This window comes from Patagioenas fasciata, chromosome 29, assembly GCF_037038585.1.
Source record: "Patagioenas fasciata isolate bPatFas1 chromosome 29, bPatFas1.hap1, whole genome shotgun sequence".
In the NCBI taxonomy this organism is placed as follows: Eukaryota; Metazoa; Chordata; class Aves; order Columbiformes; family Columbidae; genus Patagioenas; species Patagioenas fasciata.
Genome location: NC_092548.1, coordinates 6,082,850 through 6,107,764, shown reverse-complemented (window position 1 = coordinate 6,107,764; position 24,915 = coordinate 6,082,850). Strand labels below are relative to the sequence as shown.

Below are 24,915 nucleotides of genomic sequence, written 5' to 3'. Positions count from 1 at the left end.
GGGAAACCACCGAGTGACCGCGGGTCCTCCCGGCGTCCTAGAGCGTCCCCTCCCGCCCCGCCCCGCTTCCCTACTCCCGGCTCACGTCACGTCCGGCCGGCGCGGACCGGAAGCGAGCGGGAGGCGCGCGGGGCGATCGTCGCTGGGACCGCGCGGGAAGGTGGGGGAGGGGGAGCCCGAGGGGGGTCAGGGGGGGTCACGGGGTGTCGCGGGGGTCGGGGGGGGTCTCGGGTGGGGGGGGGCGGGGTGTGGGGGGACCGGGAGGTTGGGGGGGGGCGGGGGCGCGGGGGGTTGTGGGACTTTGGGGGTCTCGGGGGTCACTGGGGGGGGCAGCGAGGGGGGCCCGGGGGTGGGGGATGGTGGGGGGCCCTGGGGGTCTCAGGGGTCCCTGGGGGTGTTCTGGGGTCCCTGGGGGTCTCAGGGGTCCCTGGAGGTGTTCTGGGGTCCCTGGAGGTGTTCTGGGGTCACTGGGGTGCTTGGGGGACTCTCAGGGGTCAGCTGGGGTCACTGGGGGTGTTTTGGGGCTCTCAGGGGTCACGGGGGGTCATTTGGGGTCACTGGGGGTGTTTGGGGTCCCTGGGGGTCATTGGGGGGGTCCCTGGGCGTGTTTTGGGGTCCCTGGGGGTCATTGGGGGGGTCCCTGGGGGTGTTTTGGGGTCCCTGGGGGTGTTTTGGGGTCTCTGTGTCCCCCATTTCCCCCCAGCCCGTGGGGGCAGCAATGGTGGGAGCAACGGGGCCTTTCGGGTCATTTTGGGTCATTTCGGGTCCCTCCGAACCCCGTTTCCCGTTTCCCCCCAGGTAACGTGGGGGTGGGGAGTCTGGGGTCTCTGAACCCCGTTTTCCCCCATTTTCCCCCATTTTCCTCCATTTTCTCCTGGAGGTGGGGGCAGTGGTGACGAGGATGAGTTTTTGCCCGTTTTCGCCCCAGGATGGGGGACAGTGACGATGGGTACGACCGGCGCCGCAGGGACGCGGTTTCTGTGCCCGTTTTTAACCAATTTTGCCCGTTTTTGCCCCAGAATGGGGGGCAGCGATGACGAGTACGACCGGCGCCGCAGGGACGCGGTTTTTGTTCATTTTTTGTTCATGTTTTAACCAATTTTGCCCGTTTTCGCCCCAGGATGGGGGACAGCGATGACGAGTACGACCGGCGCCGCAGGGACGCGGTTTTTGTTCATTTCTTGTTCATGTTTTAACCAATTTTGCCCGTTTTTGCCCCAGGATGGGGGACAGCGATGACGAGTACGACCGGCGCCGCAGGGACAAATTCCGGCGCGAGCGCAGCGACTACGAGAGATCCCGGGAGCGCGACGAGCGGCGCAGGGACGACTGGAGCGAGAGGTACCCGGACACCCCAAAACTGACACCCCCTGGACCCTGACGCTGACACCCCCTGAACCCCGATACTGACCCTGAACCCCAAAACATTGATGCTGACCACGGAAGCACTGACCCTGACCCTGAAACTGACACCCCCTGAACCTCAGAACAGTGACCATGGACCCCAAAACTGACCCTGAACCCCCAAACTGACCAAGGAGCGAGCGGTACCAAACTGACCCTGAACCCCAGAACCCCTGGGGGGAGCGACTGGTACCCCAGAGAGTGACCTGGGGGGTCCCTGAATCCCCTTGACCCCCATGTCCCCCTGACCCCCTGTGTCCCACCATGTCCCCCTGTCCCCCTCCATGTCCCCCCGTCCCCTGACCCCCTGTGTCACCCCATGTCCCCCTGTTCCCTGACTCCCGGTGTCCCCCCGTGTCCCCTGACCCCCCGTGTCCCCCCGTGCCCTGACCCCGTGTCCCCGCAGGGACTGGGAGCGGGGCCGCGAGCGCCGCAGCCGCGCCGATTACCGGGAGTACGAGCGGGGGCGGCGGGAGCGCTTCACCCCCCCCCGGCACGAGCTCAGCCCCCCCCAGAAACGCATGAGGAGGGACTGGTGAGTGATGGGCCCCCCAAACCCCCCCTGAACCCCCAAACTTGCCCCTGAGCCCCCTTGAGCCCCCCTGAACCCCCAAACCCCCACCCTGAACCCCCAAACCCTGTTTCCATGGGGGGGAGACCCCAACACAGCAGCTACGAGCTGCCCCCAACCCCTGGGACCCCCCTGACCCCCAACCCCGGGTCCCCCCCAGACCCCCCTGTGACCCCCTGACCCCCCGTGACCCCCTGCCCCCCGTTTCCGCAGGGAGGAGCACGGGGGGGACCCCTACCACAGCGCCTACGAGCTGCCCTACAGCGGGGGGGGCTCGGGGCCCAACTACGGCCCCCCCCAGCCCTGGGGACACCCCGACATGCACGTGCTGCAGCACCCCCTGCTGCCCATTCAGGCCAGGTACGGACTGACCCCCCCGCACCCCGAAACACCCTGACCCCCCCACTGCACCCCCTGACGCCCCCGCACCCCGAAACACCCTGACCCCCCCACTGCACTCCCTGACCCCCCCGCACCCCGAAACACCCTGACCCCCCCACTGCACCCCCTGACCCCCCCGCACCCCGAAACGCCCTGACCCCCCCACTGCACCCCCTGACCCCCCCGCACCCCGAAACACCCTGACCCCCCCACTGCACTCCCTGACCCCCCCGCACCCCGAAACGCCCTGACCCCCCCACTGCACTCCCTGACCCCCCCGCACCCCGAAACGCCCTGACCCCCCCACTGCACTCCCTGACCCCCCCTGCACCCCGAAACGCCCTGACCCCCCCACTGCACCCGCTGCACCCCAAAACACCCTGACCCCCCCACTGCACCCCCTGACCCCCCCGCACCCCGAAACGCCCTGACCCCCCCACTGCACCCCCTGACCCCCCCGCACCCCGAAACACCCTGACCCCCCCCACTGCACTCCCTGACCCCCCCTGCACCCCGAAACACCCTGACCCCCCCACTGCACCCCCTGACCCCCCCTGCACCCCAAAACGCCCTGACCCCCCCACTGCACCCCCTGAACCCCCTGCACCCCGAAACGCCCTGACCCCCCCCACTGCACCCCCTGACCCCCCCTGCACCCCAGAACACCCTGACCCCCCCACTGCACTCCCTGACCCCCCCGCACCCCGAAATGCCCTGACCCCCCCACTGCACTCCCTGACCCCCCCTGCACCCCAGAACACCCTGACCCCCCCACTGCACTCCCTGACCCCCCCTGCACCCCAAAGCACCCTGACCCCCCCCACTGCACGCCCTGACCCCCCCTGCACCCCAAAATACCCTGACACCCCCACTGCACCCCCTGACCCCCCCCTGCACCCCAAAACACCCTGACCCCCCCAACCCCCCCACTGCACCCCCTGACCCTCCCCCTGCGCCCCCTGACCCCCCACTGCACCCCGAAACACCCTGAGCGCCCCGACACCCCCTGCACCCCAAAACACCCTGACCCCCCCGACCCCCCCACTGCACCCCCTGACCCCCCATTGCACCCCGAAACAGACACGTGGTGCAGCACCCCCTGCTGCCCATTCAGGCCAGGTATGGAGTGACCCCCACTGCACCCCGAAACACCCTGACCCTGCTGACCCCCCCACTGCACCACCTGACCCCCCCGACCCCCCACTGCACCCCCTGACCCCCCCTGCACCCCAAAACACCCTGACCCCCCCGACCCCCAGTTTTCCCAGGCATGGAGCTGTGCCGGGCACCCCCGGAACATCCCCAGCAACACCCCAGCAACACCCCAGCAACACCCCAGCAACACCCCAGCAACACCCCAGATCTCACTGTAACGTCCCCAGATCACTGCAGTATGGTCCCCAAACCCCCCCAGACCCCCTGACCCCCCATTTTGGGGTCCCCCCCCAGGCTGGGCAGCATCGCCGAGGTGGAGCTGGGCCTGGCCCCAATAGCACCCCAATAACACGCCAATAACAAACACCCCAATAACCCCCCTGTTTTTGGGGTCCCCCCAGGCTGGGCAGCATCGCCGAGGTGGAGCTGGGCCTGACCCCAATAACACCCCAATAACCCCCCTGTTTTTGGGGTCCCCCCAGGCTGGGCAGCATCGCCGAGGTGGAGCTGGGCCTGACCCCAATAACACCCCAATAACCCCCCTGTTTTTGGGGTCCCCCCAGGCTGGGCAGCATCGCCGAGGTGGAGCTGGGCCCCGCGCCGCCGGTGCTGAAGTCGTTCAAGGAGTTCCTGCTGTCGCTGGAGGACGCGGTGGACGAGACGGACGCCGTGCGCCGCTACAACGACTACAAGCTGGAGTTCCGGCGCCAGCAGCTGCAGGACTTCTTCCTGGCGCACAAGGACGAGGAGTGGTACGGGGGGGCCGGCGCCCGCCGGCCCCGCACGCGGAACACGGCCCCCAACCCCCAGAAACGCCCCCGAACCCCCAGAAACGGCCCCGAAAGCCCCAGGAAGCCCCAGTCCCGCCGCAGCGCTGCAGCGCCCCACGCAGGGGGGGAGGACCCACGGCCCGCGCTCCGCCGGCTGGGGGTGTGGAGGGGTTCATGCTGGGCCCCCCAGTTTTCGTGTAGGGGGATTAATGACACAGACCCCCCCAGTTTTAGTGTAGGGGGGTTAGTGACACTGACCCCCCAGTTTTAGCGTAGAGGAGTTAATGATACAGGACCCCCCCAGTTTTAATGGACAGCGGTTAATGATACGGAACCCTCACAGTTTTAATGTAGAGGGATTAATGACACAGAGCCCCCCAGTTTTAATGGAAAGGGATTAATGATACAGGACCCCCCCGGTTTTAATGTAGAAAAGTTAATGACACAGACCCCCCCAGTTTTAATGTAGAGGCGTTAATGCGGGGCCCCCCCGTTTTAAGGTACAGGGGTTAATGACACGGAACCCTCCACTTTTAGTGTAGAGGGGTTAACGACACAGACCCCCCCCAGTTTTAATGTAGAGGGAATAACGGCACAGACCCCCCCAGTTTTAGTGTAGAGGGAATAATGACACAGACCCCCCCAGTTTTAATGTAGAGGGAATAATGACGCAGATCCCTCGCAGTTTTAACATAGGGAGAATAATGACACAGACCCCCCTCAGTTTTAGTGTAGGGGGATTAATGACACAGACCCCCCCCAGTTTTAGTGTAGGGGGGTTAATGACACAGACCCCCCAGTTTTAGTGTAGGGAGAATAATGACACAGACCCCCCTCAGTTTTAGTGTAGGGGGATTAATGACACAGACCCCCCCCAGTTTTAGTGTAGGGGGGTTAATGACACAGACCCCCCCAGTTTTAGTGTAGGGGGATTAATGACACAGACCCCCCCCAGTTTTAGTGTAGGGGGGTTAATGACACAGACCCCCCCAGTTTTAGTGTAGGGGGGTTAGTGACACAGACCCCCCCCAGTTTTAGTGTAGGGGGGTTAATGACACAGGACCCCGAAGTGTTAATGCAGAGGGGTTAACGACACAGAACCCCCCCAGTTTTGATGTAGGGGGGCTAATGACGCAGAATCCCCCCATTTTCAGTGTAGAACGTTTAAGCGCACAGGACCCCCCGATTTTTAATGGAAAAGCATTAATGTTGGGGACCCCCCAGTTTTAATGGAAAGGGGTTAACCACGTGGACCCCCCCAATTTTAATGTAAAGGGGTTAATGACAGGGACCCCGCAGTTTTATTGTGAAGGGGTTAATGGCACAGGACCCCCCCGTTTTAATGTGAAGGGGTCAATGACACAGGACCCCCCCAGTTTTAATGTGAAGGGGTCAATGACACAGGACCCCCCAGTTTTAATGTGAAGGGGTCAATGACACAGGACCCCCCCAGTTTTAATGTGAAGGGGTCAATGACACAGGACCCCCCCAGTTTTAATGTGAAGGGGTCAATGACACAGGACCCCCCCAGTTTTAATGTGAAGGGGTCAATGACACAGGACCCCCTCATTTTCAATGTGAAAAGGTTAATGCTGGGGGCCCCCCCAGTTTTAATGGAAAGGGGTTAATGGTGGGGGACCCCCCATTTTTAATGTAAAGGGGTTAATGACACAGGACCCCCCCATTACACAGGACCTCCCCATTTCCAATGTAAAGGGATTAATGACACAGGACCCCCCACTACATAGGACCCCCCCATTTCAATATAAAGGGGTTAACGACACAGGACCCCCCCATTTCAATGTAAAGGGTTTTACCGCTGGGGGGCCCCCCCTTTTTTTTGGGGGGGTGGGTTTGGGGGCCCCCGCTGGTTTTGGGGCGATCTGTGCTGTTTTAACCGTTCCGTTCTCTCCCAAGCGCCGAGGTTCCCCCTGCGGAGCGTCCTGGACACCCCCCCCAATTAACGACCCCCCCTCGTTAGCGCTAACGAGGGGGCCGGGCAGACAGGCAGGGCGCCCACCCGCGGCCGCTAGCGCCAGTGCAGGAGCAGCCAGGGCCCGTTTCTTGTTTTATTTTTCGCTTTTTCGCCCCAAAAATCCCCAGGGGGCCGTTGGGGGGGGTTGGGGGGTGGGGGTCGCTCCCCCCCCCCCGCCCGGCCGCTTTTTGGGCCGTTTTGAGGGTTTTTTCGGAGCCGGTTTTGTGTTGGTTCTGTGGCGCTGGCGACGTCGCCTTAAAGTAAAAGCGTTAAAAAAAAGGCGATTTTGGTTAAAAACCGCGGGGGACGGCGACCGCGACGACGTATGTATGAGACCCCCCGCGCCGCGGGGCTCCCGGACGGGGGGAGGGGGGCGCGGGGGGGTCCCCAGCACCGACCCCCATTGGCACCCCCGGCTCTGAACCGACAGCCCCGACATGGGGGGTGAACCCCCCCGAACCCCCATTTCCCACCCCTGAACCCCCATTTCCCCTTGAACCCCCATTTCCCACCCCCTGAACCCCCATTTCCCCTTGAACCCCCATTTCCCACCCCCCTGAACCCCCATTTCCCCTTGAACCCCCATTTCCCACCCCCTGAACCCCCATTTCCCCTTGAACCCCCATTTCCCACCCCTGAGCCCCCATTTCCCCTTGAACCCCCATTTCCCCTTGAACCCCCATTTCCCACCCCCTGAACCCCCATTTCCCCTTGAACCCCCATTTCCCACCCCCTGAACCCCCATTTCCCACCCCCCGAACCCCATTTCCCACCCCCTGAACCCCCATTTCCCCCCCCGAACCCCCATTTTCCAACCCCCATTTCCCCCTGAACCCCCATTTCCCCCCTTCCCCCCGCTCTGTCCCCCAGACCAGGGACCGGACCCTGGTTTTGGGTCAATTTCCCCCATTTTTGGTGCATTTCCCGTGTTCTGTTCCCGTTCCCACCCCAGCGAGGTCGCTCTGTATCGCGTTAGGTGTCCCGTTCCCTATTTTTGGGTCGATTTTCCCCATTTTTGGGTCAATTCCCCGTGTTCCGTTCCCATTCCCATCCGGACAAGGTCGCTCCGTACCCTGTTTTTCTCTCCATGCCCCATTTTTGGGTCAATTTTCCCCGTTTTTGGGTGAATTCCGCAGGTTCAGTTCCCGTTCCCGCCCCGATGGGCTCACTGTGCCCCGTTAGGTGTCCCGTACCCCATTTTTGGGTCGATTTTCCCCAGTTTTGGTCAATTCCCCCCGTTCTGTTCCCGTTACCACCCCAGCGAGGTTGCTCTGTACTCTGTGTTTGGGTCGATTTTCCCCATTTTTGGGTCGATTTCCCCAGGTTCCGTTGCCGTTACCACCCTGGTAAAGCCACTCCACAGCCCGTTAGGTGTCCTGTACCCCATTTTGGGTCAGTTTTCCCCATTTTTGGTCCATTTCAGGTTCCGGTCCCATTCTCACCCTGATGAAGGGGGCTGCAGGCAGAGCTCTGTCCCCATTTTGGGTCGATTTCCCCCATTTTTGGGTCGATTCCCTAGGTTCTGGTCCCGTTCCCACCCCGACGAGCTCCCTCCACACCCCGCGTTCGCTCCCGCACCCCATTTTGGGTTGAATTCCGCAGGTTCCGGCCCCGTTCCCCCCTGGTGCAGTGGCCGCAGGAGGAGCTCTGTCCCCATTTTGGGTGGATTTTCCCCATTTTCGGGTGGATTCCCCAGGTTCCGGCCCCGTCCCCCTGGTGCGGTGGCCGCAGGCGGCGCCGTGCCCCGTTTTGGGCGGGTTTTCCCCGTTTTGGGCGGGTTTTCCCGGTTTCGGGCGGGTTTTCCCCGTTTTGGGCGGGTTTTCCCGGTTTCGGGCGGGTTTCCCCGTTTTGGGCGGGTTTTCCCGGTTTCGGGCGGGTTTTCCCGTTTCGGGCGGGTTTCCCGTTTCGGGCGGGTTTCCCGTTTCGGGCGGGTTTCCCCGTTTCCGGGTGCATTCGGCGCGCGGCGTTGCAGGTTCCGGTCGCGGTACCACCCCGACGAGGTCGGCCGCCGGCAGCAGGAGGCGGCGGCCGCGCTGCGGAACCGGCTGCGGGTCTTCCTGTACCTGTGGGAGCGCGGCTGGTTCGACAACCTGCTCCTGGACATCGACCGCGCCCCCGCCATCCTCAAGTGCCTGGATGCGGGTGAGGGACCCCCTAAATCACCCTGGGACACCCCAAAACCCCCCTGAGCCCCCCACACCAACCCTGAACCCCCCACACCAACCCTGACCCACCCTGAGCCCCCCACACCAACCCTGACCCACCCTGAGCCCCCAAACCCCAACCTGCTCCTGGACATCAACCGCATCCCCCGATCCTCAAGTGCCTGGATGTGGGTAACAACCCCCCCAAATGACTCTGACACCCCAAAATAGCCCTGACACCCCCCTGGGACCCCCTAAACCAACCCTGAGTCCCCCAGAGCCCCCAAACCCGCTCGTTTTACCCCATTTTGCTGTTCTCCCTCCTTTTGGTGGTGGTTAAGGTGGAGCAGACACCAACCACAACCTGCCCACCCCAGCCCCTTGTTTTACCCATTTTCCCCGTTTTCCACCCCAATTCAGCGGTGATAAAGATGGAGGGGGCACCGACCACGACCTGCGGGTGTTGTTTCTGTTGTTTTACCCATTTTCCCCGTTTTCCACCCCAATTCAGTGGTGATAAAGATGGAGGGGGCACCGACCACGACCTGCGGGTGTTGTTTCTGTTGTTTTACCCGTTTTCCCCGTTTTCCACCCCAATTCAGCGGTGATAAAGATGGAGGGCGGCACCGACCACGACCTGCGGGTGTTGTTTCTGTTGTTTTACCCGTTTTCCCCGTTTTCCACCCCAATTTAGCGGTGATAAAGATGGAGGGCGGCACCGACCACGACCTGCGGGTGCTGGAGCAGGAGGAGGAGCCCGAGAAGCCCGAGGGGCCGCGGCGGGACGAGAACCCCCGGCCCCCCGAGCCCAAGGGGAACCCCGAGCACGACGCCAAGAAGGTGACGGGGGGGCCGGGGGGCACTGGGGGGTCCGGGGGGCACTGGGGGGTTCGGGGGGCACTGGGGGGTCCGGGGGACACTGGGGGTCCGTGGGACACTGGGGGGTCCGTGGGGCACTGGGGGGGCACTGGGGGGTCTGTGGGGCACTGGGGGGTCTGTGGGGCACTGGGGGGTCCGGGGGACACTGGGGGGTCAGTGGGGCACTGGGGGGGGCGGGGGGCACTGGGGGGTCTGTGGGGCACTGGGGGGTCCGTGGGGCACTGGGGGGTCCGGGGGGCACTGGGGGGTCTGTGGGGCACTGGGGGGGGCGGGGGGCACTGGGGGGTCTGTGGGGCACTGGGGGGTCCGTGGGGCACTGGGGGGTCCGTGGGGCACTGGGGGGTCTGTGGGGCATTGGGGGGGCCGGGGGGCACTGGGGGGGCCGGGGGGCACTGGGGGGTCCGGGGGGCACTGGGGGGTTCGGGGGGCACTGGGGGTCTGTGGGGCACTGGGGGGTTCGGGGGGCACTGGGGGGTCCGTGGGGCACTGGGGGGTCCGTGGGGCACTGGGGGTCCGTGGGGCACTGGGGGGTCCGTGGGGCACTGGGGGTCTGTGGGGCACTGGGGGGTCCGTGGGACACTGGGGGGTCTGTGGGGCACTGGGGGGTCTGTGGGGCAGGTCTGGGGTCCCCTTGAGCCTATGGGGTCACCTTTGGGATCCCTGTGGGGTCTCTCCTGGGGTCCCCTGAGTCCTACAGGAGTCGATTTTGGGGTCTCTTTGGGTCTATGGGGTCGGTTTTGGGGTCTCTTTGGGTCTATGGGGTCGGTTTTGGGGTCCTCTTGAGCCCACGGGGTCACCTTTGGGATCCCTATGGGGTCTCTCTTGGGGTCCCCTGGGTCCTAGAGGTCTCAGTTTTGGGGTCCCTTGGGGGTTTGCTTGAGCCCACGGGGTCACTTTTGGGGTCCTCGTGGGGTCTCTCCTGGGGTCCCCTGGCTCCTAGAGGGGTCGGTTTTGGGGTCCCTTTGGGTCTATGGGATCAGTTTTGGGGTCCTCTTGAGCCCATGGGGTCCCTTTTGGGGTCCCTGTGGGGTCTCTCCTGGGGTCCCCTGGGTCCTACAGGGATCAGTTTTGGGGTCTCTTTGGGTCTATGGGGTCAGTTTTGGGGTCTCTTTGGGTCTATGGGGTCGGTTTTGGGGTCCTCTGGGTCCATGGGGTCGGGTTTGGGGTCCCTGTATGTGGGGGGGTCTGTCCTGGGGTCCCCCCAGTTTTGGCCCCCCCCGACCCCCCTGTGTCCCCCCAGGCTGAGGGGGAGGGGCCGGGGGCGGAGCCAGCACCGCAGGAGGAGGGGGAGGGGCGCACGGAGGAGGAGCCGGAGAAGGAGCCCAAGAAGGTGAGGGGACACGCCCCTGCAAAGCCCCGCCCCCCAAAAGCCCCACCCCCACAAAGCCCCGCCCTCTTTCAAAGGCCCCACCCACCATGGGCATGGTGCAAACAGGCGCTGAAGCCCCGCCCCTCCCTGAGAAGCCCCGCCCCTTCCCCAAAGCCCCACCCCTTTAGGGCTCCTCACCTCTGCAAGCCCCGCCCACTTCCCAACAAGCCCTGCCCTTTGAAATGAGCCCCGCCCCTTTTTGTCAGGCCCCTCCCCTTGTAAGCTCCCCAGCCACTCCCCTCTCTTCCAAACCCCGCCCCTTCCAATAAGCTCCTCCCCTTTCTCCCAAGCCCCGCCCTTTCCAGCCACGCCCTCGCCCCCCCTTGATCTCCCTGCCCCCCCACCGTATCACGCTGACCCCACCCTGCCCTTGACCCTGCACCTGACCCCGACCTTGACCCTGCCCTTGACCCCACCCTGCCCCGCCCGTGACCCCGCCCGTGGCCCCACCGTGACCCCACCGTGACCTCACCATGACCCCACCGTGACCCCACCGTGACCCCACCGTGACCTCACCATGACCCCACCGTGACCCCAGGCCCCGCGCGTGCGGCGCAGCGGGGGGGACAGCGAGGACGACGGGGACGAGAGCGACAGCGGGGACGAGGGGACCCCCCGGGGGGGCGCCGGTGGGTCGGGGGTCACGGGGGTCTGGGGGCGTCTGAGCGAGTCCAGGGGGGCCTGGGAGATTTTGGGGGGTTTCAGGGGGATTTTGGGGGGTTCATAGGGGTCTGGGGGGGTTCATGGGGATCTGGGGGTTCATGGGGGTTTGGGGGGGGTCAAGGGGGGGTTTTGGGGGTTCTGGGGGGTTCATGGGGGGTTCATGGGGGTCCGGGGGCTTCAGGGGTGTATGGGGGGGCTCTGGGGGGTTCAGGGGAGTTCAAGGGGCTCTGGGGGGTTCATGGGGGTTTGGGGGGGTTCATGGGCTTTGGGGGGTTCAGGGGGGTTCAAGGGGGTCTGGGGGGGTTCATGGGGGTTTGGGGGGCTCTGGGGGGTTCAGGGGGGTTCAAGGGCTCTGGGGGGTTCAGGGGGGTTCAAGGGCTCTGGGGGGTTCAGGGGGGTCTGGGGGGTTCATGGGGTGTTCATGGGGGTTTGGGGGGTTCATGGGCGTTTGGGGGGTTCATGGGGGTCCGGGGCGGTTTGGGGGTTCAGGGGGTTTTGGGGTGCCCTGACCCCCGTTTCCGCAGAGGCGCCGGGGCCGGAGCCGCCGCGGGAGCCGGAGCCGCCGGAGGGGGAGGGGCAGAGCCCGGCCAAGGAGGGGGGCGGGGCGGGGGGGGCCGGGGCGGGGGGCGAGGCCCCCAAACCGCGGGCGCTGCACAAAACCTGCTCCCTGTTCATGCGCAACATCGCGCCCAACATCAGCAAGGCCGAGATCGTGGCGGTGAGCGGGGGCCGGGGGGGCCGGGGGGGCCTGGGGGGTCTGGGGGGGTCCTGGGGGGTCTGGGGGTCCGGGGGGGCCTGGGGGTCCGGGGGCAGGAGAGGGGAGACAGGCGGAGATCTGGGGAGAAAGGGGGAGATGTGGGGGGTCCTGGGGTGTGGGGGGTCCTGGGGGGAATTGGAGGTGCTGGGGGGAGTTGAAGGTGCTGGGGGGTCCTCGGGGGTCCTGGAGGGGTCTGGGGGTTCCTGGGGGGTCCGGGGGGTCCTGGGGGGAATAAAGGGGTTAAAGGGGGAAAAAATGGGGGGATTTGGGGATGAAGGTGGAATTGGGGAGGAAAGGGATTGGGGGTAAAGGGGGAGAGAAATGGGAGATTTGGGGGGTCCTGGGGGTTTGGGGAGTGTGGGGGGCTTTGGGGGTCCTGGGGGGAGGAGAGGGAAACAGGCGGAGATTTGGGGAGAAAGGGGGAGATTTGGGGGGTCCTGGGGGTTTGGGGCAGTCTGGGGGGCTTTGGGGGTCCTGGGGGGAGGAGAAGGGAAACAGGCGGAGATTTGGGGAGAAAGGGGGAGATTTGGGGGGTCCTGGGGGGAATTGGAGGTGCTGGGGGGTCCTGGGGGAGTTTGGGGGATCCCAGGGGGAATTGGGGGCTCCTGGGGGATTAAGGGGGAATTGGGGGGTTCTGGGGGGAATTGGGGGCTCCTGGGGTGTTAAAGGGGATTTGTGGGGTCCTGGGGGGAATTGGGGGGTCCTGGGGGGGTGAAGGGGGATTTGTGGGGTCCTGAGGGGAACTGGGGGGTCCTGGGGGGTGCGGAGAGGGATTTGGGGGCAAACCGTTGGTTTTTGGGGTCCCCCAGCTGTGCAAGCGCTACCCGGGGTTCATGCGCGTGGCGCTGTCCGACCCGCAGCCCGAGCGGCGGTGAGTTTGGGGTGAATTCCGGGGGTTTTGGGTCATTGGGGGTGAGTTTGGGGTGAATTCAGGGGGTTTTGGGTCATTGTTCATTGGGGGGTTCTGTCCGACCCGCAGCCCGAGCGGCGGTGAGTTTGGGGTGAATTCACCCCGTTTTGGGTCATTGGGGGTGAGTTTGGGGTGAATTCAGGGGGTTTTGGGTCATTGGGGGTGAGTTTGGGGTGAATTCAGGGGGTTTTGGGTCATTGGCGGTGAGTTTGGGGTGAATTCACCCCGTTTTGGGTCATTGGGGGTGAGTTTGGGGTGAATTCAGGGGGTTTTGGGTCATTGGCGGTGAGTTTGGGGTGAATTCACCCCGTTTTGGGTCATTGGGGGTGAGTTTGGGGTGAATTCAGGGGGTTTTGGGTCATTGGGGTGAGTTCAGGGGGTTTTGGGGCTCAGGTGGTTCTGAGGGGGATCGGGGTTTGCTGCCCCTCCCCCCGTGCTCATTTTGGGGTGAATTCTGGCGGTTTCAGGTTCTTCCGGCGGGGCTGGGCGCTGGGGGCTGGGTCAGCTCCCCGTGCTCATTTTGGGGTGAATTGGGGCGGTTTCAGGTTCTTCCGGCGGGGCTGGGCGCTGGGGGCTGGGTCAGCTCCCCGTGCTCATTTTGGGGTGAATTGGGGCGGTTTCAGGTTCTTCCGGCGGGGCTGGGCGCTGGGGGCTGGGTCGGCTCCCCGTGCTCATTTTGGGGTGAATTGGGGCGGTTTCAGGTTCTTCCGGCGGGGCTGGGCGCTGGGGGCTGGGTCAGCTCCCCGTGCTCATTTTGGGGTGAATTGGGGCGGTTTCAGGTTCTTCCGGCGGGGCTGGGCGCTGGGGGCTGGGTCAGCTCCCCGTGCTCATTTTGGGGTGAATTGGGGCGGTTTCAGGTTCTTCCGGCGGGGCTGGGCGCTGGGGGCTGGGTCGGCTCCCCGTGCTCATTTTGGGGTGAATTGGGGCGGTTTCAGGTTCTTCCGGCGGGGCTGGGCGCTGGGGGCTGGGTCGGCTCCCCGTGCTCATTTTGGGGTGAATTCTGGCGGTTTCAGGTTCTTCCGGCGGGGCTGGGCGCTGGGGGCTGGGTCAGCTCCCCGTGCTCATTTTGGGGTGAATTGGGGCGGTTTCAGGTTCTTCCGGCGGGGCTGGGCGCTGGGGGCTGGGTCGGCTCCCCGTGCTCATTTTGGGGTGAATTGGGGCGGTTTCAGGTTCTTCCGGCGGGGCTGGGCGCTGGGGGCTGGGTCAGCTCCCCGTGCTCATTTTGGGGTGAATTCTGGCGGTTTCAGGTTCTTCCGGCGGGGCTGGGCGCTGGGGGCTGGGTCAGCTCCCCGTGCTCATTTTGGGGTGAATTGGGGCGGTTTCAGGTTCTTCCGGCGGGGCTGGGCGCTGGGGGCTGGGTCAGCTCCCCGTGCTCATTTTGGGGTGAATTGGGGCGGTTTCAGGTTCTTCCGGCGGGGCTGGGTGACGTTCGACCGCAGCGTGAACATCAAGGAGATTTGCTGGAGCCTGCAGAACATCCGGGTACGGGAAACTTTGGGCCGCTTTGGGGCGGTTTGGTGACTTTGGGTGACTTTGGGTGACTTTGGGTGACTTTGGGCTCTTTCGCTGCTTCCCGCTCGTTCCGAGGTGCATTTTGGGGTCATTTTGGGTGCATTTTTGGCTGGTTTGGGTCATTTTTGTCCCAGCGCTCTGGGGGTGCGAGCAGGTCCAGGGGGGTCGTTTTGGGTCATTTTGGGTCGATTTTGCTGTATTTTGGTTCATTGCCAGCTCCGCCGCTCTGAGTGGAGCCCGGGGGGGCAGGGGTTGTGTTTTGGGTCATTTTGGGTTATTTTTGGTCTATTTTTGCCCAGTTTTGTGCAATTTCAGCTCCACTGCTCTGAGCGGAGCCCAGGGGGGCCAGGGGTTGTGTTTTGGGTCATTTTTGGGTTATTTTGGGGCATTTTTGGTCATTTTGGGGTTGTTTCCAGCTCTGTGAGCGCGAGCTGAGCCCGGGGGTTTCAGGAGTGGATTTTTGGGTCATTTTGGGTCGTTTTGGCTGATTTTGGGGTTGTTTTGGCTGATTTTTGGGTCAATTTTGGCTGATTTTTGGGTGGTTTTTGCTGATTTCTGAGTAATTTTGACTGATTTTTGGGTCGTTTTGACTGATTTTGAGGTCATTTTCGCTGATTTCTGGGTCATTATGGCTGATTTTTGGGTTGTTTTCACTGATTTTGGGGTCGTTTTTGGGTAATTTTGGGTTGTCTTGGCTGATTTTGGGGTCGTTCTTGCTGATTTTGGGGTTGATTTTGGTGATTTTGGGGTCGTTTTTGCTGATTTTTGGGTCATTTGTGGGTAATTTGGGGTGGTTTTTACCGATTCTGGGGTTGTTGCATTTGCGGGAGTGCGAGCTGAGCCTGGGGGGCTGGGGCGGTTTCTGGGTCATTTTGGGTCAATTTTGGTGATTTTGGGGTCTTTTTTGCTGATTCTTGGGTCGTTTTTGCTGACTTTGGGGTCGTTCTTCGGTGATTTTGGGGTCGATTTTGGTGATTCTTAGGTCATTTCGGCTGATTTTGGGGTCGTTTTGGGTAATTTTGGGGTCAATTTTGGGTAATTTTGGGGTTGATTTTGGTGGTTTTTGTGTGGTTTCTGCTGATTCTGGTGTCGTTTTTGGTGATTCTGGGGTCTTTTTGGTGATTCTGGGGTCGATTTCGGTGATTTTGGGGTTTTGGGTAATTTTGGGGTCGTATTTGGTGATTTTTGGGTGCTTTAGGCTGATTTTGGGGTCGTTTTGGCTGTTCCAGGTGCGGGAGTGCGAGCTGAGCCTGGGGGGCTGGGGCGGTTTCTGGGTCATTTTGGGTCGGTTTTGGTGATTCTGGGGTCGTTTCTGCTGATTCTTGGGTCGTTAGTGGGTAATTTGGGGTGGTTTTCGCCGATTCCGGGGTCGTTGCAGCTGCGGGAGTGCGAGCTGAGCCCCGGGGTGAACCGCGACCTGACGCGGCGCGTGCGCAACGTGAGCGGGCTGGCCCAGCACCGCCCGGTCGTGCGCCACGACATCCAGCTGGCCGCGCGCCTCGTGCACGCGCTCGACGGCCGGGCGGGGCTCTGGGCCGGCCCCGCCCACGGCCCCGCCCACGCCGACGGACCCGCCCCCGAGGGCGGCGCCGCGGGAACCGGAGCCGGAACCGGAGCCGGAACCGGAGCTGGAGCCGGAACTGGAGCCGGAGCGGCAGGGGACGGGGACGCGGACACGACCAGCGGGGTGAGGGGGAGGGGCGGCCACCTGGGGTCACCAACCCTCACCCTGGGGTCACCTGGGGTCACCTGGGGTCACCAACCCTCACCCTGGGGTCACCTGGGGTCACCAACCCTCACCCTGGGGTCACCTCAGGGTCACCAACCCTCACCCCAGGGTCACCTCAGAATCACCTGGGGTCACCAACCTTCACCCTGGGGTCACCCTTAGGTCACCGACGATCACCCTGGGGTCACCAACCATCACCATGGGGTCACCAACGGTCACCCTGGGGTTACTTCAGGGTCACCTGGGATCACCCTAAGGTCACCATGGGGTCACTACAGGGTCACCAACCGTCACCCTTGGGTCACCAGCCATCACCCCGGGGTCACCAACTGTCACCTGGGGTCACCTCGGGGTCCCCATATCCCCAGTGACCCTGATGACCCCAGTGTCCCCATGGCCCCATTGACCCCAAGGGCCTTGTGTCCCCTGATGTCCCCAGAGACCCCGATGTCCTGGATCTCCCCAATGTCCCCAGTGTCCCCATGTCCCCAGTGTCCCAGGGTAACCCGGTTCTGCGTCACATCACCGATTACCTGATCAAGGAGGTGACTGGTGAGGTCACCGATGTCACCGGTGTCCCCAATGTCCCCAATGTCCCAGGGTAACCCCGTTCTCCGTCACATCACCGATTACCTGATTGAGGAGGTGACTGGTGAGGTCACCGATGTCACCGGTGTCCCCAATGTCCCCATGTCCCAGGGTAACCCCGTTCTCCGTCACATCACCGATTACCTGATCGAGGAGGTCAGTGCGGAGGAGGAGGAGCTGCTGGGCCGCGGTGGCTCCGCCCCCCCCGAGGGGCCGCGCGAGGCCACCAACCCCCCCGAGGTCACCGTGGAGCGCGACGAGAAGCTGCTCAAGGTGACGCCCCGCGACCCCGGCCTGACCCCGGCCTGATCCCCTGTGACCCCGACCTGACCTCAACCTGACCCTGAACTGACGCCCTGTGACCCCGACCTGACCTTGACCTGATCCCCTGGGACCCCAACCTGACCCCACTGTGACCCCGGCCTGACCCCCCACGTCCCCATTGTGACCTTGACCTGACCCCCCACGTCCCCATTGTGACCGTGACCTGACCTTGACCTGACCCCCAGGACCCCAACCTGACCTTGACCTGACCCCCGTGTCCCCATTGTGACCCCATGTCCCCTGATGTCCCCCACTGTCCCCCGTGTCCCTCTGTGTCCTGAGATCCCCATGTGCCCGATGTCCCCAATGTCCCTGTGTCCCCACTGTGTCCCCAGGTCCTCAACCTCCTCCTGTACCTGTGTCCCCATGTCCCCATGATGTCCCCATGATGTCCCCATGATGTCCCCATGGTGTCCCCATGGTGTCCCCAGGTGCTGGACCGGCTCCTCCTGTACCTGCGCATCGTGCACTCGGTCGATTTCTACAGCACCTGCGAGTACCCGAACGAGGACGAGATGCCCAACCGGTGCGGGATCCTGCACGTGCGGGGGCCGCTGCCCCCCAACCGCGTCTCCCACGGCGAGGGTGGGTGTCCCCAACTGTCCCCAATGTCCCCTGAGCCCCCCGCACCCGCTGCCCCCCAACCGCGTCTCCCACGACGAGGGTGGGTGTCCCCAAATGTCCCCAATGTCCCCTGAGCCCCCTGGGCCCGCTGCCCCCCAACCACGTGTCCCACAGTGAGGGTGGGTCCTGGGGTTCCTGCCCCCCAAGTGTGGGGCTGGGGGGTCCCCAGGGGGTCCCTGGGGTGTCCCCAACGTGTCCCCATGTCCCCAGTGCTGGAGTGGCAGCGGGGGTTCCGGGAGCGCCTGTCCCCGCTGCTGGGGGGCAGGGAGGCCCTCCCCGAGGAGGAGGCGCCGTGTCCATGGGTGTCCCCAGTGTGTCCCCAATGTGTCCCCATGTCCCCAGTGCTGGAGTGGCAGCGGGGGTTCCGGGAGCGCCTGTCCCCGCTGCTGGGGGGCAGGGAGGCCCTCCCCGAGGAGGAGGCGCAGCGGCTCGGCCGCAAGGACCCCGAGCAGGAGCTGGAGAAGTTCGTGACGGCCAACACGCAGGAGCTGGGCAAGGACAAGTGGCTGTGTCCCCTCAGCGGGAAGAAGTTCAAGGTCAGGGGACGTGGGGGGCACTGGGGACATGGGGGGACACAGGACACTGGGGACATGGGGGGCAGTGGGGACATGGGGGGGGACACAGGACAGTGGGGACATTGGGGGCATTGGGGACATGGAGGACACTGGGGACATGGGGGGGGACACAGGACAGTGGGGACATTGGGGGCATTGGGGACATGGGGGACACTGGGGACATGGGGGGGGACACAGGACAGTGGGGACATTGGGGGCATTGGGGACATGGAGGACACTGGGGACATGGGGGGGGACACAGGACAGTGGGGACATTGGGGGCATTGGGGACATGGAGGACACTGGGGACATGGGGGGGGACACAGGACAGTGGGGACATTGGGGGCATTGGGGACATGGGGGACACTGGGGACATGGGGGGCATTGGGGACATGGGGGACGTTGGGACACAGGAGCTGGGCAAGGACAAGTGGCTGTGTCCCCTCAGCGGGAAGAAGTTCAAGGTCAGGGGACATGGGGGGACATTGGGGACACAGGACACCCTGTGGCTGTGTCCCCTCTGTGGGAAGAAGTTCAAGGTCAGGGGACGTGGGGACATTGGGGACATTGGGAGGTGATGGGGACATCGGGGGGCAGAGTGGGGGTGGAGGGCTGGTGTGTCCCCGCGTTCCCCCTTTGTCCCCTGCGTCCCAACGTCCCCATGTCCCCCTGTGTCCCCAATGTCCCCGTGTCCCCCAACATCCCCCTATGTCCCCAATGTCCCCGTGTCCCAGTGTCCCCCTGTCCTCCCCATGTCCCCCCATGTCCCCCCATGTCCCACCGTCCCTGTGTCCCCACTGTCCCCATGTCCCCCCTTGTCCCCCCAAGTCCCAACATCCCCATGTCCCCCCTTGTCCCCCCTTGTCCCCCCAACATCCCCGTGTCCCCCCATGTCCCCCCAAGTCCCAACATCCCCATGCCCCAAAATGTTCCCCTGTCCACACTTTGTGCCCCATGTCCCCAGCATCCCTGTGTCCCCCTGTCCCCGTGTCCTCCCAATGTCCCTATGTCCCCCCATGTCCCGATGTCCCCAATGTCCCCCCATGTCCCCATGTCCCCCGATGTCCCCCATGTCCCCACGTCCCCCGTGTCCTGATGTCCCCGATGTCCCCATGTGCCCCTGTGTCCCAATGTCCCCATGTGTCCCAATGTCCCCATGTCCCCCCGTGTCCCGATGTCCCCATGTCCCTGATGTCCCCATGTCCCCCCGTGTCCCCATGTCCCCGATGTCCCCCCGTGTCCCCGATGTCCCCCCGTGTCCCCATGTCCCCAACGCTGTCCCCGTGCGGCAGGGCCCGGAGTTCGTGCGCAAGCACATCTTCAACAAGCACGCGGACAAGATGGCGGCCGTGAGGAAGGAGGTTTTGTTCTTCAACAACTTCCTCATGGACCCCCAGCGCCCGGCCCCGCCCGACGGGAAGGGCGCCCCGCCCGGCCCTGCCCAGGGTGAGCCCCGCCCCCTCCCCCGCCCCCACCGCCCTGCCCGACGGGAAGGGCGCCCCGCCCGGCCCCGCCCAGGGTGAGCCCCGCCCCCTCCCCCGCCCCCACCGCCCCGCCCGACGGGAAGGGCGCCCCACCCAGGGTGAGCCCCACCCACTGCCCCACCCACCACTCTTGACCCCACCCAGTGCCCCACCCAGGGTGAGCCCCGCCCCCTGCCCTGACCCCGCCCACTGCCCCCCTGCCCCACCCACCACCCTTGACCCGACCCAGTGCCCCACCCAGGGTGAGCCCTGCCCACTGCCCTGACCCCACCCACCGCCCCCCCCCCCCCCCGATGGGAAGGGCACCCACCTGGTGGCCCCGCCCAGGGTGAGCCCCGCCCCCCCGCCCCACCCACCGCCCTGACCCCACCCACTGCCCCGCCCGACAGGAAGGGAGCCCCACCCAGGGTAAGCCCCACCCACTGCACCACCCACCACTCTTGACCCCACCCAGTGCCCCACCCAGGGTGAGCCCTGCCCACTGCCCTGACCCCGCCCACTGCCCTGACCCCACCCACTGCCCCACCCTTCCTTGTCACCCCTCCCCCCATTGTCCCTGTGACCCCCAATATCCCTGGGGAGGGTCAGTGACCCCCTGATGTTCATGGGGGTTGTGGGGATCCCCCTGTGTGACCCCATGTGTCCCCATGTGACCCCCGTGTGACCCCATGTGACCCCCATGTGACCCCGTGTCCCCAGGTCTGGCCCCCGGGCTGCCCTACCCCCCCCAGACGCCGCAGGGCTTGGTGCCCTATGGGCAGCCCCGCCCCCCCATGATGGGCTACGGAGGTGAGCGGGGGAGGGGCTGGGGGGATCCTGGGTGGGGGGGTGGGGTCACAGACATCAGTAGGGACCAGAGTGAACAGCCCGTAGTGTGTTAGAGAATGGGTGGGGGGGTCCCAAAGGGAGGTGGGGGGAGTTGGGAGTTCAGCTGTCAGTAGGGACCAGAGTGAACAGCACATAGTGTGTTAGAGAATGGGTGGCGGGGGGTCAGGGGGGGTTGGGAGTTCAGCTGTCAGTAGGGACCAGAGTGAACAGCCCGTAATGTGTTAAAGGGGGGCTGGGGGGGTTCAGGGGATCCCCAAGGGGGTTTGGGGAGGCAGCCATCAGTAGGGACCAGAGTGAACAGGTTGTAGTGAGCAAGGGGAGGGGTCTGGGGGGTTTAATGGGGTTGGGGGGGTTTGGGGATCCCCGTGACCCCTGACCCCCCGTTCTCTCCTTCCCTCCCCAGGCGGCCCCCCCTACCCCCCCGGGCCCTACGGGGGGAGGGGCGGCTACGAGAGCTTCCGGGGGCAGGGGGGGGGCGGGGGGGGCGGGTACCTCAACAAACCCCGGAGCAGGTGAGGGGGGCCCCGATATGGGGGGGGGACCCCAATATGGGGGGGGGACGACACCCCGATGGGGGGGGACCCTCATTGGGGGGGTAGGGGGAGGGGTTGGGGCCACTGACCCCGCTGTGGGGGGAGGGGGCACAGGACACACTGGGGGTGACACAGGGGGTCGGGGGGGAGGGAGGGGCCACTTTGGGGGGGGTGCTGACTCAATTTGGGAGGGGGGGAATGGGACATTTGGGGGGTGAGGAGGAGACACTTTGGGGGGGTGAGGTGGGGACACTTTGGGGGGTGGGGGGGACACCCCAGTTTGGGGATACCCGGGGGGTTTGGGGGCTGGGGAGGGTGCCCGGTTTTGGGGGGGGGGGTGGGGCCACTCGGGGACATTGTGGGGACCCCCCCAGGCTGGTGCGCGGGGACCCCCGGAACATCGTGGAATATCGGGACCTGGACGCCCCCGAGGACGTCGATTTCTTCTGAGACCCCGCCCCGCCCCGCCCCCTTTTGATACGCCCCGCCCCCCGCCCCTCCCCCGCCGTGCACACGCCCCCTCCCCCCCGCCCCCATTGACCCCAATAAACGGCCCCGCGGGGGCAGCACCCACAGGTCTGGGGGATCTATGGGGCTGGGGGATCCATAGGGGGTTGGGGGGATCTATGGGGCTGGGGGGTGTCTGTGGGGCTGGGAGGAGTTAAGGGGGTTGGGGGATCCATAGGGGGCTGGGGGGTCTATGGGGCAAGGGGGGGGGATCCATAGGGGGTTGTGGGGCAGGGAGGCCCCACATGGGGGTGGGGCAGGATCTATGGGGCTGGGGGTGCCCTGGGGGGTGTGGTGTCCTATGGGGGCCTGGGGGGGGTTCTGTGGGGCTGGGAAGGATCTATAGGGGCTGGGGGAGGAGCTATGGGGTGGGAGGAGCTATAGGGGATGTGGGGTGGGGGCGGTGGGCGGGGCCAGGAAGGTGGGCGGGCTCAGGGGGTCAATGGGTGGGGTTCTGTGCCCCACCCCCGGCTCCCCCCCGACGTCATGGAGGCGGAGCTAAAATCTCGATCTTTTATTGGCCGTCGGGGGGGCGGGAGCATCCGCGCAGCCAATCGGTAGCCGCCGCTGTTTCAGCCGCTCCGATTGGCCGCTCGCCCAGCCAATGGGGAGGGGGATCGGGGGCGCCGGGCTGTCATTGGCCATCGCCCAGCAACGCCCATGACATCACCAACCCCGTCACCCCTTCGGGCGGAGCCCGCGCCGCAGCCAATCAGCTCCCAGCAGCCACACGCCTCGCCCCTCCCTCCTCATTGGCGAGCGCCTTGCGGGCAGACGCCAATCGGCGCCCAGGAGCTCCACCAATGGGAGGGCAGGGGCGGGGACGCGCGGAGGCTCCGCCTCTTAAAGGGGAACGCGGTGGCGCACGGGGGGGGCCCGGCCGCCGGGGTCCCTCGGACGCCTGGGTCCCTCGGCCGCCGGGGTCCCTCAGAGCGCCATGGCCGCCCAGCCCAGGATGAGCAGCGTCCCCCCCAGCGGCGCCGCGCGGTTCAGCCCGGGGTCCCCGCTCAGCCCGTGGTAATAGAGGGGGACACAGAACAGCCCGAGGCCGGCGCAGAGCAGGGACCCGGCCTGGGGGCACCGGGGGTCAGGGGGTCACGGGGGGTCGGGGGGGACATGGGGCGTCAGGGGGGACATGGGGGACACGGGGGCTGGGGGGACACGGGGGTCAGGGGAATGGAGGGGATGCAGAACAGCCCGAGGCCGGCGCAGAGCAGGGACCCCACCTGGGGGCACCGGGGTCAGGGGGGGCACGGGGGGTCGGGGGGGACACGGAGGCTGGGGGGACACGGGGGTCAGGGGGGGACACGGGGGTCGGGGGAATGGGGGAGTAGGGGGGGATAAGGAGGACATGTGGGTCAGGGGCATGGGGGGCACACAGGGGTTGGAGGGGACACAGGGGTCAGGAGGATGGGGGGGTTGGGGGGGCACACAGGGGGAGGGGGGACAGGGGGAGACATGGGGGGCTGGGGGGAGGGGACACAAGAGGTTGGGGGGTGATGGAGGGAAAGGGACGTGGGGGGTCAGGGGGACATGGAGGTCGGGGGGACACCGGGGTTGGGGGGGAATGGGGGTCGGGGGGACGGGGGGGCTGGGGGAGGGGACACGAGGGGCTCAGAGGGGGTGGGGGGACAGAGGGGGAACACAGGAGGTTGGGGGTGATGGAGGGAAAGGGACACGGGGGGGGTCGGGGGGACATGGGGGGGTCTCCGGGGGGCATGGGGGGGGTCTCCGGGGGGCATGGGGGGGTCTCGGGGGTCGCACCCACCAGGGCGGGGCGGGCGCTGTGCGGAACGGCCAGGAGAGCCAAACTGTGCAGGAGGTGGAACCGGTTGGCGATGTCGTAGAGCTGGGGGGGACCCAGGCGTTCAGGGGGGACCCAGGCGTCCAGGAGGGACCCAGGCGTTCGGGGGGGACCCAGGCGTTCGGGGGGGACCCAGGCGTTCGGGGGGGACCCAGGAGTCCAGGAGGGACCCAGGCGTTCGGGGGGGACCCAGGCGTTCGGGGGGACCCAGGCGTTCGGGGGGGACCCAGGCGTTCGGGGGGGACCCAGGAGTCCAGGAGGGACCCAGGCGTTCGGGGGGGACCCAGGAGTTCGGGGGGGACCCAGGCGTTCGGGGGGACCCAGGCGTTCGGGGGGGACCCGGGAGTCCAGGAGGGACCCAGGAGTCCAGGAGGGACCCAGGCGTTCGGGGGGGACCCAGGAGTTCGGGGGGGACCCAGGAGTCCAGGAGGGACCCAGGCGTTCGGGAGGGACCCAGGAGTTCGGGGGGGACCCAGGAGTCCAGGAGGGACTCAGGCGTTCGGGAGGGACCCAGGAGTTCGGGGGAGGGGGGATCCAGGAGTTTAGGAGGGACCCAGGAGTTCCGTGGGAACCCAGGCGTTTGGGGGTGGGGGACCCAGGAGTCCGGGGGTGGGGGGGACCCAGGCATTCGGGAGAGACCCAGGCGTTCGGGAGGGACCCAGGCGTTCGGGAGGGACCCAGGCGTTCGGGAGGGACCCAGGCGTCCGGCACAGCAGGTGGGTCCCCGAGGGCTCATTAATCACCCGCTAATTACCCACAGGTGCCGCTAATGAGGCTCCAACCGTCCCCACCCGCACCTGGGGGATTGCCCCACCCCCCAGGGAGGGACCCAGGCGTTCGGGACGGGACCCAGGAGTCCGGGCACAGCAGGTGAGAGCTCATTAATCACCCGCTAATCACCCACAGGTGCCGCTAATGAGGCTCCACCCACACCTGGGGGATTGTCCCGCCCCCAGCCCAGGGACCCAGGAGTCCGGGAGGGACCCAGGCGTTCGGGACGGGACCCAGGAGTCCGGGAGGGACCCAGGAGTCCGGGAGGAACCCAGGCGTTCGGGACGGGACCCAGGAGTCCGGGAGGGACCCAGGCGATCGGCCCCTCCCCCACTCACCTCCTTCTGATATTCGTCCCGGTCGCTCCGGCGGAGACCTGAGGGGGGGGGGGGGCAGGGTTCAGTCCCCCATGTCCCCCCCAGTTCCCCACGTCCCCCCCCCCGGCCCCCCCCCCGTTTCCCACCGTGCGCCCCGAACGCCGCTGCCCCCATAGCGGCGGCGCCGCTCAGCGCCCCGATCCGCGCCCACACCCGCGCCGCCATCTCCGCGCTTCCGGCCACGCCCCCGCCGCCGCCATTGGCCGAGCCGCGCGTCGCTCCGCCGGCCCGAGCGGCCAATGGGAGCGCGGCGCGGGGACCCGCCCCCCGGCGGCAGGTGAGCGGGGTAGGGGAATGGGCAG

At 65.7% G+C, this 24,915-nt stretch overlaps 2 protein-coding genes across 2 annotated transcripts; one reads left to right on the top strand and one right to left on the bottom strand.

Annotated features, from left to right (window-relative positions):
• The first annotated feature begins 61 nt into the window (after positions 1–61).
• SRRT (serrate, RNA effector molecule) lies at positions 62–21,729 on the top strand. The gene is made up of 20 exons (XM_071800275.1): positions 62–160; positions 1,222–1,341; positions 1,811–1,939; positions 2,189–2,335; positions 4,075–4,263; positions 8,229–8,398; positions 9,095–9,240; positions 10,520–10,609; positions 11,187–11,277; positions 11,836–12,029; positions 12,878–12,939; positions 14,382–14,460; positions 15,869–16,177; positions 16,919–17,080; positions 17,563–17,716; positions 18,098–18,291; positions 19,602–19,755; positions 20,493–20,582; positions 21,025–21,133; positions 21,529–21,729. The coding sequence occupies exons 2-20, from the start codon at positions 1,223–1,225 to the stop codon at positions 21,602–21,604; spliced, it is 2,664 nt and encodes an 887-aa protein (XP_071656376.1). The 5' UTR covers positions 62–160; position 1,222; the 3' UTR covers positions 21,605–21,729.
• A 431-nt stretch (positions 21,730–22,160) lies between these two features.
• On the bottom strand, positions 22,161–24,829 carry TMEM256 (transmembrane protein 256). The gene is made up of 4 exons (XM_071800193.1): positions 24,700–24,829; positions 24,575–24,612; positions 23,430–23,510; positions 22,161–22,732 (listed from the first exon to the last, which is right to left on the bottom strand). The coding sequence occupies exons 1-4, from the start codon at positions 24,776–24,778 to the stop codon at positions 22,589–22,591; spliced, it is 342 nt and encodes a 113-aa protein (XP_071656294.1). The 5' UTR covers positions 24,779–24,829; the 3' UTR covers positions 22,161–22,588.
• Between the last annotated feature and the right edge of the window lie 86 nt (positions 24,830–24,915).

Excerpts from the sequence above, each read along its gene's own strand:
- SRRT (XM_071800275.1), top strand. The coding sequence starts at position 1,223 with ATGGGGGACAGCGATGACGAGTACGACCGGCGCCGCAGGGACAAATTC. Across the intron at positions 1,342-1,810 it reads AGGGACGACTGGAGCGAGAG|GGACTGGGAGCGGGGCCGCG; the intron begins GTACCCGGACAC and ends GTGTCCCCGCAG. Across the intron at positions 19,756-20,492 it reads CCCGCCCGGCCCTGCCCAGG|GTCTGGCCCCCGGGCTGCCC; the intron begins GTGAGCCCCGCC and ends CCGTGTCCCCAG.
- TMEM256 (XM_071800193.1), bottom strand. The coding sequence starts at position 24,778 with ATGGCGGCGCGGGTGTGGGCGCGGATCGGGGCGCTGAGCGGCGCCGCC. Across the intron at positions 24,613-24,699 it reads AGCGGCGTTCGGGGCGCACG|GTCTCCGCCGGAGCGACCGG; the intron begins GTGGGAAACGGG and ends CCCCCCCCTCAG. Across the intron at positions 22,733-23,429 it reads ACAGCGCCCGCCCCGCCCTG|GCCGGGTCCCTGCTCTGCGC; the intron begins GTGGGTGCGACC and ends CGGTGCCCCCAG.